This window comes from Lytechinus variegatus, chromosome 9 (assembly GCF_018143015.1).
Source record: "Lytechinus variegatus isolate NC3 chromosome 9, Lvar_3.0, whole genome shotgun sequence".
Classification (NCBI taxonomy): Eukaryota; Metazoa; Echinodermata; class Echinoidea; order Temnopleuroida; family Toxopneustidae; genus Lytechinus; species Lytechinus variegatus.
Window position 1 is genome coordinate 16,884,905 of NC_054748.1, and position 18,366 is coordinate 16,903,270.

The 18,366-nt window shown below is 37.4% G+C and overlaps 1 protein-coding gene and 1 long non-coding RNA gene across 3 annotated transcripts in view; one reads left to right on the forward strand and one right to left on the reverse strand.

The window, feature by feature from the left end:
• Positions 1 to 18,366, forward strand: part of LOC121421081 — a 107,427-nt gene that overhangs the window by 74,941 nt on the left and 14,120 nt on the right. For both annotated transcript variants that reach the window (XM_041615694.1, XM_041615695.1), the window contains exons 36-42: positions 12 to 128; positions 1,065 to 1,184; positions 2,221 to 2,332; positions 2,618 to 2,749; positions 16,116 to 16,187; positions 17,663 to 17,734; positions 18,286 to 18,363. In XM_041615694.1, the coding sequence (XP_041471628.1) occupies positions 12 to 128; positions 1,065 to 1,184; positions 2,221 to 2,332; positions 2,618 to 2,749; positions 16,116 to 16,187; positions 17,663 to 17,734; positions 18,286 to 18,363 (703 nt within the window). The remainder of the gene's footprint in view (positions 1 to 11; positions 129 to 1,064; positions 1,185 to 2,220; positions 2,333 to 2,617; positions 2,750 to 16,115; positions 16,188 to 17,662; positions 17,735 to 18,285; positions 18,364 to 18,366) is intronic.
• LOC121421082 lies at positions 9,550 to 14,326 on the reverse strand. The gene is made up of 2 exons (XR_005970935.1): positions 12,828 to 14,326; positions 9,550 to 9,736 (listed from the first exon to the last, which is right to left on the reverse strand). It is a non-coding gene; the product is annotated as an uncharacterized LOC121421082 (long non-coding RNA).

Sequence of the window (18,366 nt, forward strand, 5' to 3'; positions counted from 1 at the left end):
TGTGCATGCAGATGACTTTGAATGCCCGGCCTATTTCATGAAGTGCCCCGGTTCATACTGTGTCCCGCTGAGGTTTCGATGTAACGGTGTCTGGGACTGTGCAAATGGAGAAGATGAAATGGAATGCAGTGAGTAGATTTAATTGGTATTTTACATTCTCATTTGTGTTCCTATTGTTCAGAACATTCTGAAACAGTTGGTCATTTATTTTGGGAATGCCCCTTCACCCGTTGATTTTTAGATTATTTTGAAAAATACAATCTAAGAGGTAAAATTAACTTGTCTTTTACCGACTTTGTATTCTGCATAGCCGGTGGAAATATTTATTGTTTTAATTTTGAGATATTATATGCTAAGTATTATATATTTAATTACGCCATCCACTATTCGTTCCATATACCAACGTTTGATATATTAATTTCCCCCCCAAAGTCGCATGTATCTTGAAAGTAGCATGGATTTGATTTTCTTTTCTTCCTTGTTTTTGTTTTATATATGACCAATTTCAAATAAAAAACACTTTAAATTTCAGGGATTTGTACGGTTTTATGTTGGCCGATGTATTTAAGATTCCCTTAGAGATAATTATACTGATATGGTTACGTCATTGACATTCATTTAGTATTTTTTTCCACCGTGATAAGTTTGGGATCTCCATGGGATAAATGTGTAATGTGTGTGCGTGTGCCTACGTGGGTGAGTGTGTGTGTGTGTGGAGGTGCCGTGGCCGAGTGGTCTAAGGCGCCTGGCTATACATGAAAAAGTCCGGGGTTCAATCCCGGCCGCGGCACCTATGCCCGTAAGCAAGGCATTTAATCTACAGTGCTCTTTTATCCTGCTTTCAAATGAATGGAAATGCTATATGCATTATTGGTAAATAGGTGTGCACTTGTTGTTGACTGAGAGTTGCGCGGACAAGCCATGGCCTGATGACCGGGATATATATATGTGTATAAATATATCGGGTAATATATCTGTATAGTGCTTAAAGATGTTGTTGCGATGTCCATGATGTATTAAGTACAGTATAAAGGCAGATTATTATTATTGTTACTTTTCCACAGGTAGTTTCGTGTGCCCAGCAGGAACATACAGCTGTAGACGCTCGACAATTTGTCTTCCACCGAACCAGGTCTGTGATGGAATTCGACACTGTTCCGACGCTGACGATGAGCACTTTTGCGGTATAACTTCTTTGTCTTTTTCCTTTTATTCCCTTTTTTCGTTCATTATGGAATCTACCCTGACAAAGTGGTGACACGACATTTGCTCCTACGACAGTTGCTCTGTAATTTGTTTCGTCTTAGATGTAGGGTTAGGTTTGCATTAGGGTTTTATGTTATGTTTGGGATTAGGGTAAGGAATAGTGCATAACCCAGGGTTGAAGTTGGTCATTCCATTAGTGTGTGGAATTTAGGAGTAATCGTCGCCGGAGCAAATGTCATGGAACCATATTTAAGGAAAAAAAAAGGTCAAGCACAGAATTAATCTCATATGAAAGTATAAAATGAGAGGACCGATTCAACGCAAGTTTCATCAGAATAGGTTACAAAATAAAGATATTTATTGAAAGGTGAAGATCGAGTGATGCACCACTTCCTATTATAGGGATCCGCAAATGGCCGATCTTGTGGACAACACTCCGTTTCTTCTTGTACACACATTTTCCGATTTCCCTTTTATTTTGCGTAATTATAGTAATGATCTCTTTCTGATCTTGATATATGTAATGTTAATTATATTTCCAATGACGTTGTGCTCAGAAGGATGGAAGAGATGAATGGTGTATTTATTTTCTAAAATCAAAATAGATTTTATACCATACTGTTAAAGCGCGTTTAAAACTACTACAGCTCAATTTCTTTTTCTTAGAAATTGAGTAATGAAGGCTTTGATTTACTCTCACGTGGGAGAGCCTTGGTGTAGTGTTTCTGACTCTCGCCTTGTAATCAGAGGGTCGTATGTTCGAACCCCAACATGGCCTAGCGCCCTTTGGTAGGATGCGAAAGTCAGTGTAGCTTCTCCAGTATTGTATGCGCCCAACCGGCGACTGACTGGAATACTCCCCAGGGAGTGGAAGATATTCATACACTGCGTGCGGGAATGACTTCTTGAATCCGATGACCGCGGTAATAATATATCTGTAAAGCGCTTAGACACATCATTCCGATGTATTAGGCGTTAATATGAAAGCGGAATATTATTATTTTCTCCTGACAGGTGTAACATGTCCAGTTGGTTGCAACTGTACTGGGCTGGTCTTCTCCTGCGTTCTACCAACAACTCAAGATGAAGATCCCTCTTACGTTTTCTCCCCGACAGCTAAAAAGATGTGAGTATGGAATATTCCACATCTCTCGCGATAAATAATTGGATCATTGGTATAACCTCATACTAACCGTAAACTCGTATATCTTTTGGCAGTATAACGAAGCTGTATTATTTCAGAGAATAATTTTCCTTGTTTTTACTCGTTGAAGAGCAAGTGAATATTTTAACCAATAACAGAGACCCTTCCCTGGCGACCTGGTGGATTTAAAGTGGAATCTTTGGTAACATTTTGCATTCTTGTATACTATTTCTTATACACTCTCATACTTATGGTGTTAAAATACAGCTCCATAATGTCAGTGCCTCTCATCCTTGGATCAGACGTTCATACCTTAGACGAAGATCAGGTGTCAGACGAAGATCACATGACACCCTCTTATTCCTTCAATCCAGTCGATCATCCATTCCTAGCCGAATTGTAAGTAATACGTTCGCATATAATGACATTAATAATGTTGATTATCATAGTCATTATAAAAATAGTGTCAAGTATTGTTATTGTTACCATAATTATCATTATCACTGAAACAAAATAATAATAATAGATGATAATGAATTTCCTTCATAGCCTCTTCAGCTCTTATGAACTGTGGGCCCTGTCATGCCATTATTATCCTTCTCCATTTAAATACGTCGAGAGCCTCACAGGAAGTCAGAAGGTATTATATTTGGTACTACTCGACCGGGGATCGACCCATGACCCCGCTCATCTACCACTGATCCACCATATTTAGTCCACTTCACCATTACGTTTTATTTTTTTTGGTTTAGACTTAATTTATCATATGTAAATGATTATTGTTAAGACTGCATATTGGATAAATTCACCTAAACTCATTTTCGAGCCTTTAACTATCCCCGTCATGGTACACAACGAAAGTACATCAAAATTTGCAACGTTTTCATGGTATAGGGGTGTTATCATGGTAATACCATGTCAACCACGAAAAGATAATGTCATGGTAAATTACGAACATACGAATATACGAAAAAAATATTATTACCATGGTACTATAGAGCTGGAGAAGATGCGCTGGTGTGTGTAGTGGCGAGGGAAAAGTGTGCACGCAATAGGGGTGAAGGTGTGTTAAAACACTGATAATGGCCGCCTGCGAGTAAGACGTGACATCTAGTCTCTCCGTAATTTCTCTCAACTAATTTCATATTCTCACATATTTTGGATTATATTGGATTATATCTGTTGATTTATTGGATTCTACATTCATCATGACCAGACATGGCAAGAAGACGACGACGAAAAAGTCAAGGAAGACCGAGAAAGATGAATTCAAGTCTGACAAAGGTGAGAACCTTTCTGATTCCTCGGACCCTCAGACGCCTCCACGGGAGCCGAAACCTTTAGACGCCGGATCTCTCCGTGGCCCTGGGGCCCGTCCGAAGACGACCAGGAACCAAGAAGATATTTCCAGCTCTCCAGATTCCTTGAATTTGCATGACAATGATGACGTAACCCGAGGAGAAATAGATCGGTACTTCAAAGCTGCTACGGAGAAGTTCGAAAAGATGATACGAGATACCGTCGCTTCACTCAAGGAGAACGTAAAACTTGTTGAGACGCACCTGGCTTCTGCCATTGAACATGAGAGTCGAAGAGTAACGGAAATGGAGGGAAAATATACAAGCCTGGAGAAAAGAATGAAGATAATGGAAACGGAAGTGCTTAAGCTGCGATCCGAAGTTGCCAATCAACGTGTTGAGATCAACAAGAGCGAACGATTTTCCCGAAGGAATAACATCAGGATCATCGGTATTCCGGAATCGACATCGGGAGAAGAAAATTGCGTCGACATCACTGAGAAAATATTGAAGGAAAAGTTTGGTCTCGCTGTCAAAGTAGAAAGAGCCCATCGTGATGGGAAGCGTATAGAAGATCGACCGCGTCACATCCTCTTCAAGACCCTATCGTATCGCGAAAAGGTGGAAGTCATGAGGAATCAGCGAATGAAGCTCGCGAATGAATCTTACCACATGGTTGACGACCTCACGCGTGACGATCTAATGGAGAAGAGGAAATGGTCAAAGGCAGCTCAGGATTTATTCAAGAACAATATCAAACTTCGTTTCTTCGCCGGTAAATGGAGAACAAGTTCTGGAGTTCCATATGCCTTTTCTTCGGTGGAATAGACTTGAATCTATACTTGTGTGGAACAGTCAGTGACCTTGATTGTATAATATGTATATATATTTACTGTATATAATGTTTTTTTTTCTTTTCTCATTCAACATATGATGATATGTCAACTTCTGAATTTCTACTTTTATAACATTTTGACAAAAATCTTCAATGATGTAAACTTCTCATTTTTTCCCTTCTTTCCATCCTACTCCTTCTATTTCTCTCCCTATTCTTTCCTATATACTTACCTCCTGACTCCTATGCTACTGTTATAAAGGGAATATGTAAACTTTGCTTTAACTCTGGCAGGAGAGACTAGATTGCTCCACTGTTTAATTGAACCTATCCCTTTGTCACCTCGTTCACGGCTACACTTATACGTTAAATGTTTTTATCATGTGTTTTTGTTTGTCTGGGTATCTGCAGCTCTGAATTCCCTAAAAACACATACCATATATCTCTGCTACTTACATATGTTCAATATTATTCAGTAAGGCACATGTATGTCGTATTTATCATGATGTTTATGTACACTGAGATATATACATCCTTACACATCCATGATGAGTTTGTGTAACATTCTTCCTTTTTTAGCATTGGATGATAATGATTTTTATTCAGCTTTCCAAACTTATGTTCATACACCTACTCATGGATCCTGTGGGAATTTTGCCCCAAATGCATTTGATCAGCTAATGGCAGATGATCTTAATACCAACTCATTAAACTTTGATTTTACCCCACATGATGATGAACTATTAATATATAAACAAGATTCAAAATATTACACTGACAATATGTTTTTTGACAAGATTGAAAACAAAATGAATAAATTATGCATATTCCACACAAATATCAGAAGTATGAACAAAAATTTTGAAAAGCTGAATATATTTTTACAACGAAGTAAACATGAATGTTTTGCCATAGGTATAACAGAAACATGGATGTGTGATTCTTACCGCCCTCTTTATTCTCTACAAGGGTATAATTTGTTCACAAATAACAGGATGGAAAAGAGAGGAGGTGGATTAGCTTTGTATGTTTTGAACAACGTAGAATGCGAGATAAAACATGAATTGAATTTTATGAATCATAATATTGAAACTTTATTTGTAGAGATTTCTATTCCTGGCAAGAGAAATATCATTATTGGAGTAGTGTACAGACCACCACAGTCTAAAACTGCTGATTTCCTTGCCGAAATGCAATCTATTTTGTCTAACTGCATATTACTTTCGAAGTCATGTATATTAATGGGTGACTTTAATGTGGATCTTTTGCAACATGAATCTTGTGCGTTTGTTATGGATTTTTTAAATATTATGAACTCGTTCTCCTTATCTCCACTTATAACAAAACCTACAAGAACTACTGAACATTCTAAAACACTAATCGACAACATCTTTTGTAATCTTACTCCCCCTCCAGAAGCGGGAATTATTCTTACAGACTTTTCTGACCACTTTTCAATATTTGCTCTCTTCTCTTTATTAAATGAAAATAGGCAAAATGAGTACTTTTTTCGTAAAATCACTCCAGAAAATACAAATCGATTCAAGAATAGCTTATCCACTGTTGATTGGTCAGAAGTTTTAACCGAAGAGGATGTAAATGAGTCTTATGAAAAATTTATGAATACACTCATGTTGTCATATGAGAATAATTTTCCATTAATCAAACGCACAAATTCAAATTACAAAAGAACTCCTCGCATGCCTTGGGTCAGCTTGTCATTGTTAAAGTCAATAAATAGAAAAAATAGGTTATTCTATAAATATAAATCTAATCCAACACATAAAAATCGTATAAAATACACGAGGTACAGAAATACGCTTACCAGTTTAATTCGTCATGTAAAGAAAGAGTACTATTGTGCTCAATTTGTTAATTGCAATTCCGATATAAAAGGAACATGGAAAACTATAAAGAAGGTACTTAATCCCAGCTCCTCGAACTCTTGTAATTTATCAAAAATCAAGCATTGTGGAACGATTATTGAAGATAAACAATGTATTGCCGAAACATTCAACGATTTTTTGTCCTCTGTAGGTTCAAATCTATCACAATCTGTTCCGAATGCACAAAGGTCGTTTCATGATTTTATGCCAGGCTTTAATCCATTTTCAATGTTTATGTTGCCCATCGACGAGAAAGAAATAACTGATATTGTTCATAATTTGAAAAATAAGAAAAGCCCTGGCTTTGATAATCTTACGAACGAACTGATTAAAACCATTATCGGTGAAATCATTGTGCCGTTAAATCATAAATTCAACATGTCAATTTTACAAGGTATCGTACCAGATAAAATGAAGATTGCGAAGGTGATACCTATCTTTAAGAAAGGAGATCCACTGGAGTGTCATAATTATAGACCAATTTCTCTCCTAACTGCTTTTTCAAAAATTTTAGAAAGACTGGTATATAAACGTACAATAGATTTTTTCATACGCTATGAAATTTTATCTGATAATCAATTTGGATTTCGAGAAAAACACACAACTTCACATGCAATTCTTCATTTTATTAACAAAATTTCATCTGCTATTGACAAACATTGCCATACAATCGGATTATTTTTGGACTTCTCCAAGGCCTTCGATACCATTGATCATAGTATTCTTTTTTATAAACTACATCATTATGGTGTAAGGGGGAAGGCCTTGGAGTGGTTCAAAAGTTATCTTACAAACAGAAAACAATTTGTCTCATTGAATGGAGTAGAATCTAAACGCCAACCAATTACTTGCGGTATTCCTCAAGGGAGTATCCTTGGCCCCCTGATTTATATCATATATGTAAATGATTTTCAATATTCATCTCCACTTTTGTCTTTTATTCTATATGCAGATGATTCTAGTATATTTTTCTCACATAAAAACCCTCAAATGCTCGTAGATATTTTTAACACCGAGTTGAAAAGTATTTGTGAATGGATATTTGCCAATAGGCTCTCTCTAAATCTTGATAAAACAAATTTTATGTTATTTAGTAACTCTCTTACAAGTTTACCTGACAATATTTTATTGAATGATGTCCAGATCAGTAGGGTAAAATCAACTAAGTTCTTGGGACTTTTTATTGATGACAAAATGACCTGGAAAATTCATACAAACCACATTTGCTCAATTTTATCTAGAAATACTGGTATAATTGTAGCGGCACAGCTTTGCAAGACGGCCGGTGGCCGCCCACCGTCTTGCGCTGCCCACGTACAAAAAAAAGACGGGAGTCAAAGAATGACAAGTTCGATGAAGTTAAGTTGTGTATCAGGTTTTATTCTAAATCAAAGTCAAATTACATGCTGGATAATAATAAATGTCGCATCTCTGGGCTGGACGACCGACGACAGACAAAAAATCAAACCGACATGGCCTACGGCGGCAAAACAAATCGGGAACGAAAAACTGCCCCTTGTCAACTAAACACTCCCTTTTTATCCCCTTTTTGGTCAAACACCGCGTGGCGAAAAAGCCTTTCCCAAGTCGACCCTATCACTTTTGGTGTAATGCGCGAAATTAATCCGCCTATAATGTAAGTATATAAAACGGAACTTAATTATTGTGTACTCCGATTCTAAATTCAAGTTCTTCGGCTTTCCATTATTCTTCCAACTTACGTAACTCTCTTTACCACTCCCCCAACTGCTCTCTCGGTCAATTAATCCTCTTTTGCGACTCTTGTCACTTCAGCCACTCCCACTCACAGCTCACTTCCACCAAGGAATTCACTCCTTGCTTCCACACCTGTTCACATTCTCGCTCTCTCTCTCTAATCACTGAAGAATGCAAGCGAGCCGAAGAACATGAATAAGAAGCAAAGTAGTAAAATAACTGAAGTTCCAATGGACTTCTATTAGCCCTGAACGCCTAGCAACCCAGTCAGTTTGCCCTCTTTCACTTCCACATTCCAATCGCTAGCCTGGCCCAGAAAAACTAGCAAACGAAATCAACACCTTTAAGGAATGTAAACAATGGAAGAAGGCGAACGAACTTCTTTACCCAAACAAACAAATCTCTATTTTCCATCCCGCTATAACTCTCCCCTACTGAATCGATCTGTTCCATAAGATCGCAAAAAATAAGGAAAAAAAGATTTGTTGATACTGACGGTCGTCCATCCATGACACTTACAATTTGTCATAAACAATATAAACATTTCAACATCGTTCTATATTTATGCCAAATATCGTTATTTCAAAATCTTCCCTTTTTTGGTAAATAGATTGCATGTATATACATTATACCTGTACCTTCTTCAATTAAAAATAGGATTTGGAGAGCTTCCATCAGGGGAATGTCAACGTATAGGCATTGGGAAGTGGATGACCCAAGCTTCCTGCTGCTTCATCGATGACATCACCCCTTCAAAGATGAACTTTCCAGACCCCTAAAAAATGAATTGAAAGGTTTAGTTACAAATTCAACCTCTAAACATCTATTAAACCTTCATTATACCTCTTATGCACAACTAGTTATGTCAAAAATACTACAGGTACATAAACTTACATGTACAGTAGTAATAATAGCAATGATACATGTGAAAAGTAAAATTATCCATATCCGTATCTGTATCCACCTTACAAAATGAAAACCAACAGCAGTAAATCTGGTCATCTTATATATATAAAAAAAATACTATAAATAACCTTAGTTAACAAGTGCATGTTTCATGTCCAAAATGATACTAAAAAATATTTTGCATCAGCATACTTGTATAATGCCCTAGTAAAAGTGTTTATTAATCAATTGAACATTAATCAATGGATGGGTTGTAATTGTAAACCATGAACAATCAACTTCAGGCATTATCAACCATGAACATGTATCATAAACAGTAAACAGTAAATATTTTGATATTGGACAGCATGCATGCACATGTTAGACCTCGCTCTGCTATGGTTACAAATAATGACGCTTATTCTGAAAGTTACAATTATTTTATGTGTTATACTTTCAGAATCATTACTTTACAGTGTTTTTTTTTTTTGTACAATTCATCCTTTGCTTCCAAACAGATGACATAGTGCACCTCTAGGGTAAACCTCCACATTAAAAAGATAAACAATTGTTTAAAAAAATCCCTTTTTTCATTTGTTCAAATTTTACAAGTCCTATTACATGGACAAAAAAATAACCCAAACATTACTGTTTTCTACCATTTACCAAGACTTTGGGATGATATCAAAACTACCATCAGAGGTGGATATCCCATGCCTCCTCCAGTTCCGTTTGACACCATCCTGCCATCTGATATGTAGTTTTCCTATAAGGACAAATATAATTACATATTTACAGATTAATTAATATCACAAAATATATTAAATAATCCATGTCGGCAAACCAAACTGGGCCAGTCAATCAATAGAACCAAGCAATCATATATAAAACCCATAATCACTGATGTACATCATTCATCCCACAATAATAAAAAATCAATTAAATCCAAAAATGTGTCTGACAAAAACTTACTATTCTACGTAGGGTACGTAGGTATAGCTTCTTCCCCCTCTCTGTTAGATGCACTCCATCAAGAATATGATGGGGTGCATCCGGCAGGGAACGGTGCTCCCAAACCCAGAACATATCCCTATGTATTTGTATTATGTACCATTCTTTCAAAGTTGAGTCCCCTTCTCCAAAACTTCTCAATATTAGTTATTTACCACCTACTTCCAAATTCATGCTCCTTACCCCACTCCCTACTAATCGTTTCACAAATAATAAAACTGTCATCGTCATAAATAATTGAAGGCGGAGTCCAGCCCAGAGACCCAAGGTAAATTTTTAATTTTTTACTTATTACTTTATTTTTCCAATACAGACTTAGGTAAGTTGTATGGATTAGAATGAATGCCTTTATTTTGTCTTTAAGATCTCATCTGGACGACACTTGTTCCGCCTCTGGTACGCCCAATTGTACGCCCCCATCCGTACTCTGGTTAGACCAGTACTCTCCCCTACTGTTTCTGTAGTTACTCTTTCTGGTACTAAAACATATTCATCCTCAAAATCTTTTCTAGAATCCTTGTAGCTAGCAATGATTTTCCTTCTCTCATAACCCAAAATCTTCCATATTTTGGTCAACCACATCTGATTCAGAAGGTACTTTCCTTACTAGCCTACGATTCACTATCTTTGGATTACCTCCATTAAGGTCGGATACGATAAATATCCTCAGTAAGATTTATCCAATCAACAACATATAATTCATCAAAATAAACATTCTCCAACTTGTGTCTTTTACTAAAAGCACACTTCTTTAAGTAAACAAGAGATCCTATGCCCAGGGGAGGGGACTTGCAGAGATATTTGCATCAGCTCGGGCCTTATTCCGGGCTGCTACCTTGTCAGTTCTTTCTTTGGCAACTTTTTGAGCCCTCTCAACCAACTCGGCTTGTTCTTTAACAAAGTCTTGTTCCCATTCTACAGACACACCCAACAAATGATCTAAAGGAATACGCTCTTTCCTACCAAACATAAGAGCAAAAGGGCTGACCCTCGTAGTTTCGTGGGGGTGGTATTATACATGTAGACAAGATGAGGCAATAATTCAGGCCATCTACGTCTATCACGCTGATCCAGCGATTTGATTAGGCCAAATAAAGTCCTATTGAATCTTTCAGCCTGAGCATTACCCTCAGGATGATATGGTGTTGTACGAGTCTTACGTATACCATAAAGCCTACATAATTCTTTTATCACCTGACCCTCAAAATTACGTCCCTGATCACTATGAATTCTATTTGGAATTCCATACTTTGTGAACCAGTGCTCTTGTAGAGCTTTAGCTACTGTTGAGGCGTGTTGATTTCTACAAGGGATTGCCTGAGCTAATTTCGTATATACATCTGTAATAACAAGTACATCCTCAAATCCTCCCTTACCAGGATCTAACTTAACAAAATCAATAGCAATAATTTCCAATGGACTAAATGCCATTAGATGTCTCATTGGGGCTCTTACCAGAGGCTGCATCTCCTTTGCCTTAGCACATTTAATACATCTTTTAACATAAAATTCTATATCACGAGCCATGCCAGGCCAATAAACTCTTGACCTAGCTAATTGTCGAGTTTTATTTCTACCTTAATGTCCCCATTCATCATGAGATCCAACTAAAATACTCTTACGCAAACACTGTGGGAGTAAAATTTGAAATATATTACCAAATAAAGGATCAAGAACCTTCCTTCCTAATATTCCATCTTTAACAGTAAAATTAGACCATTGATATAACCATTGTTTCAAACTATCCGGTTCTGAAAAACGTGCGGGAAATTCATCCCCCGGTTTCCAGTGCGCACTTCACCGTTCCCACACAAATCTCAGTTCTGGGTCAATTTTCTGCATTTGAATGAGTCGTTCAGGCGAAAAGGAAGGAAACAAATTTAAAAAAGTGGTCCCTAACAAATTTTCCTGGTCAGAAACACCAGACTTCGATTGGATTTCATAAAAGGCTTGCTGCAAAGATTGCACAGTTTGTTTCTTTCCAAAATGTTTTTGAAATAGTTCAATAATACTTTTAGTATCTTATTTCCCCGAAAAACAACTTTTTTACGTGCTGCACCTTCCAAATTTGCTCTGATTATGCCGCACTTTTTGAGTTTCAGAGATTTGGTATTGTTCACAATAAAGATCTATTTCTTCTAACCATTCGGTAAGGGAAATGCCACCTTGTCCAGAAAATCTCTCAAGTCTGGTACTTCTATAACTAGGGGTAAACCTACACCTTTGTAATGCTCCGGTTAAACCGGTTACTAAATCTTCAACTAACTTTTCAGCCATAATTTTTCTATGTATATGTGAATACTACTGAAAGGAGATGCAACCTCAACTACGATAAACCTTCAGTTATAACACTTATAAAATAGTCTACTATCTAACTCTGGGAGAGAAAGGTAACCAATCGAACCAGACGCAGAACCTAGGAAAAAAGGCATTTAGTTAAAATTGTGAAATGTGTAAGTCCAGATCACAATAAACATTGGGGGTCTGACATAAAGGTAAGCACAAAAGACTGCAAATTCTATATAGATTTTCTGAAGATGTATTTTCACGTGTTGCCAAAGAACACTATCAAAATCTAGATTTTTACTATTATTCTGTCTAGTGGTGTATTTGCAGAATTTATTTGTGCTATCCCCTTCAGATCCCAATGCACACTAATGCAAAACAGACATAATAACAAACTGCATAGCTACACACATATCTTAACACATCGTCATGTTGAGAAGATAACGAGTTCATATCTTTTCAGATACATTTCAAGCATATCTTATAGTTTGTAATATGAGAGTCTACATTAAATGTGAATGACTGTTCTGGAAAAATCTTACAAGGGCTTCACTACATACCAGCGACTCCTGCTGCTTCACTCGCCAAGGCTATCGGCTTCCAAACGACAGTGCCAGCTTCCACCGTCGAAGATATCGAAGACAGGGTCTACCACACCACGTCGATGACGAAGATGAAGGGCCGTGTCGAAGCGTTGGTTGGAAGAACGATGTCTCGGAGCTCCTCGATAGCGTCCAACTCCCCGAGCCGGACTAGCGCCTGCGGCCTTCAGTACCTAACCTCAATCCATCCTCATGAGACGACCAAAGGAAAAGCAATCGCCCTGCTGAGTTCCTTTACAGCCCCTTCCAAGACGATTCTCGCGCAGTTAAACGACTCCTCTCACCGCAGTGTAATGTGAAATCACCAGACTTCGTCGGTACCAACTAATCCGGAGGGTTTTAGTGGAAACCAGCTATGCTACCCCGTCAGGTCTATTTGCAGTGGTTTTCACAGGTCCCTCGACTCCTCGCTACAATGCAGCCACGCGTGAGTCCCAGGACGAAGGGTTCTTTCTCCTGAGCTCAACGGCACATGTAAGGTCCCAACGTCGAAAACCCGGGCGATGTGGGGGCTCAATCCAACCCCTGCAGCTGAATTTCTCTCTCCAACGTTAAAGTTAAAATAATATCAATTCACATCCTCGAACAAAAAATAAGCCGGAACCGGTGACATGAAGTGAAGCTCTCCTTGTTGAATTTATCTCAATGACCGATAAACATTGTGTTTATGCGTAAAACCAGACTGAAGGACTAAAACGTTCCCCGAACATGCTGAAGATGACGGTCGACCCCATCCGTACTACCAATTTTGTAGCGGCACAGCTTTGCAAGACGGCCGGTGGCCGCCCACCGTCTTGCGCTGCCCACGTACAAAAAAAAGACGGGAGTCAAAGAATGACAAGTTCGATGAAGTTAAGTTGTGTATCAGGTTTTATTCTAAATCAAAGTCAAATTACATGCTGGATAATAATAAATGTCGCATCTCTGGGCTGGACGACCGACGACAGACAAAAATTCAAACCGACATGGCCTACGGCGGCAAAACAAATCGGGAACGAAAAACTGCCCCTTGTCAACTAAACACTCCCTTTTTATCCCCTTTTTGGTCAAACACCGCGTGGCGAAAAAGCCTTTCCCAAGTCGACCCTATCACTTTTGGTGTAATGCGCGAAATTAATCCGCCTATAATGTAAGTATATAAAACGGAACTTAATTATTGTGTACTCCGATTCTAAATTCAAGTTCTTCGGCTTTCCATTATTCTTCCAACTTACGTAACTCTCTTTACCACTCCCCCAACTGCTCTCTCGGTCAATTAATCCTCTTTTGCGACTCTTGTCACTTCAGCCACTCCCACTCACAGCTCACTTCCACCAAGGAATTCACTCCTTGCTTCCACACCTGTTCACATTCTCGCTCTCCCTCTCTAATCACTGAAGAATGCAAGCGAGCCGAAGAACATGAATAAGAAGCAAAGTAGTAAAATAACTGAAGTTCCAATGGACTTCTATTAGCCCTGAACGCCTAGCAACCCAGTCAGTTTGCCCTCTTTCACTTCCACATTCCAATCGCTAGCCTGGCCCAGAAAAACTAGCAAACGAAATCAACACCTTTAAGGAATGTAAACAATGGAAGAAGGCGAACGAACTTCTTTACCCAAACAAACAAATCTCTATTTTCCATCCCGCTATATAATGTATAAACTTAAATCAATGTTTCCACTCAATATTATGCAAATGTTATATTCCACTTTATTACTTCCGTATTTAAACTATGGTATTCTTGCCTGGGGAAATTCTAGTAAGCTTCAACTTGATAAAATTTTGGTTATTCAAAAGAGAGCAATTCGTATAATCTCCAATGCCCATATACGGGCTCATACAGGTCCTCTCTTTTTAGAAAAGGGTGTTTTAAGAGTTTCTGATATTTCCTTCTGCAGTTGGGTTCTTTTATGTTTCAACTGAATAATAATGACTTGCCTCCGGCACTTAATTATATGTTCATAAAAAACAACCAGTTGCATGACTATCCAACACGCCAAGCATTTTCATTTCATCTTCCAAAAACCAGAACAAAATTTGCCCACAATACTATTATTTATTCAGGTCCCAAATACTGGAATTCACTCAATATCGATATAAAAAGATCTGTTAGCTTGACTGCATTTAAAAGAAAATTGAAAACGTCTCTTTTGAGAAAAGATTACTCATCGTAGAACCCAACTGTAAGCTTTAAATACACAATATATATTTATCTATTTGTACTCAATTGCGTATTACTTTTAAGACGGTCAGAGAGTGGATTGGGCACCTGGTAGCCAGGGAAACTCTTTAAAACCACATAGCTCTTCTAAGTTTTGCTTCGGTCCTTTGATACTTTTTCTCTCCTAGCAACTATCAAGTTTTTTTTCTTTTCCTCGTCTGCCAGGTGCTCTATCCCCTCACTATGTCCGTATGTTTACCATTGTAATGAATTACATGTATTCATATTTACAGCTGCAGATACCCTTACAAAGGACCCGTCTACTATTCCACTGGCATACGATCAATTCTGTCAAAATATTTTACGTCATGCTTTAACGACGCAATCATGAACAGCAATATAATAGACGGGTCTTCTTTCCTTCTTTCTTTCTTTCTTTCTTTCTTTTATGTCTTGTTTTGTCCTCCTTGTCTTGTCTAGTAACCTGTGTGCCCCTGTTCTTTGTAACGTTCTCTGTTTTCGTCCTTGTCCAGTTTCTGTAACTTTCTCCGAGCTCAGCTCTATTTTTTCTATAATTATTTGTAGCTATCAATGATTACACATAAATTATTTGTTAAGGGCCTATCCACAACAAGCTTTTGCTTTACTTTAGGTCCATCCACTAAGAATCTGCTTTTATATTGTAATTATGCATACTATTTCGGAATGAGTTGTATGTTTTTCTTTGTATTTTGATTGATTTGTGGAAAATAAATGAAATGAAAAATGAAAATGAAATGAAATTTGGTTTTGTTTATGTGCGAGGAAGTGTGTGAGAGAGAGAAGCGGGTGTGCCTCATGTTACATAGCCTCTTGTCGAGGCTCTGGCGGCTGCTTCCCGAGCGAAGCGAGGGATCGAATTACGCCGGGCGCGGCACTCTACCTCGCTCTCTCCCTTGCTTCGTCATGTTCGCTCGGTAAGCAGCCGTCAGGGCCTTGACAAGAGGCTACATGTTACATTGAATTATGTATTGATTTCTAAATGATAAAAAACATAGATTATAAATAACTTTATTTAAAAAGTTTTTTTTTTTAATCCGTTTCTGTATTCCCATTTTTTTCTAGGGAGCTTGTGGATGATGATATCAAGACAATTCCGTCCACATCATTCACCCAAAACCAAGATCTGTACTACTTGTGAGTATTCTTTACTATTTCGCATGTAAGGGGCGTAATATTCTCGCTCTGTCTTTGAAAGAGTAAAAAAAAGTATGTTGATCGAAATTTCATAATGATAGAGATTGAAATACTCTTATATCTCTTTCACCCCTTACTATTTCTGTATAATATGTTATACTGCCATGATTGTTTAATGAAATTATGTAGGAAACTTTTGTGTCCCCCCCCCCCCATATAGAATGTAGAATAATTGCTAGAATTCAAGATCATGCCTTGTTTTTTTTTCGAAGAAAAATTTTATTCAATATCAAACACAAAGAAATTCAACTTACCCAAGAAATATGTTGCATCTGTTTGGGGACTGCCCTGTAACTCAAAAACTTATTCAGAACTTCCAAACCTCTTTTCTGAACAATAATGTGTATTTGAATAAGAATTTGTTATTTATTCGTTTTTGTTTTGGTTGCCCTGCCGCTGAATGCTCTACTTTAAACCGTTATATTCTTCACGCTTAATATTTTATTTTTCGACACTTTGTAAGGGTGATCGGTTGTGTTTTAGCTCTTTTAAGAATGTATTGAAACGCTATTGTGAAATTGAAAGGGTTCTCAGTAAACATGTTGGCTTCATGATGTTTCTTCTTCATGCCTTATTTGTTACCCATGCATTAACCAGGAAACTCACAATTCCCTGCATTGTCTATTTACTCCTCAACAAACATTTGATTTGAATAGAAAGAAAAATTCAAACAAGCATAACACTGAAAATTTCATCAAAATCTGATGTAAAGTAAGAAAGTTATGATATTTTAAAATTTCGCCTAATTTTACAATAGTTATATGCACGTCCTGGCCTGTACACAACTGAGAGGACCTGGACCCGTTGCAGAGAGAGCTGCAATCAATCGCAACTCTAAAAATCATGCACAACTTGATTTTCAACCAATCAACAGCACGCATTTGGGACTTGCGATTGATTTTTTTTGCCTGCGTTTAAAAACGCAACTCTTTCTGGAACGGGTATTATTTATAATAAAGTATTATTCCTACCACAAACTTGTAAATCACCATTGTTTCACCATTTTGTGGTTCACTTATTATTGTTTCCCTCATTTGCATATCACTGAGTTGTGCATATAACTGTTTTGTGAAAAATAAGCGAAACTTTTAAATATCATAACTTGCTTTATTTACATCCGATTGTCATGAATTTTTCAGCATTGTGCTCGATTGATTTTTCTGTGTTAATTAAAATCAACATCCTTCCACGTTGGACTTTACCTTTAAAGAGTTTGCTATTGTTCTCAATAACTTCCTATATTGTTTAAGTAAGAAGAATAATGACAATACGATTAGATTGCCTTTCCTCACCATCAAAATTCCCTGGCGCCGCCAATGACTAGTACCTATTTTATAATGTCAGCTGTGACTCTAGGATTTTTATGATAATCGTGCTTTCTTCTTTTTTTTTTCCTTTTGCGTTTTCAAATTTAGGTCTCTCCGTGAAAATCCAATTCAATACATTGAATTTGGTGCTTTCGCCAATTTGACAAATCTCCGAGTATTGTAAGTATAAATATTAATTTCACTCAAATAGTATACCTGTGTATTCGTATTAAATGGGAACTGTCATATTTTGGGGAAAATGAAATTGTAATTTTAACCCGCGTGAATGAGTTATCAATAACTTATTTTGACGGTTATGAATCATTTAAAATCTTAGGGGTGCTTCAAGCTTCAAGCTTCTCAAAATTCATTTGGGCAACCTACCTTTGATTTTGGGGCGGGGTCACTATTCTACACCGTTTTAATATAGATGAATAATCTAAGGAGCGTTTCATGAAAGGACTTGTCGGATGTTTTATCCAACAATTGCCAAGGTAGCAGTGCTTCTCAGCCAAACAAATTGAAGGAAGATATCAGATCTGTCCATTTATCAAAATATTGACGAAATGCTCCATAATGAATACTTAATCATTGACCTGTTGAAATGTGATGTCTTTGATCAAAACCAATCGGTAATTATCATTCGGTACACCATACTTTCGTTAAGTTTTCAAGTTTCTTCAATGCGTCCCACTTCACTCATTTTGTCATTTTAATTTAACCTTTTTCAGGGATATACGGGAAACAACTATACCCAGTACCGATGCCATCCGAAAAGCTTTACAGGAAATTCCGTCTCTTGATAAAGTGTA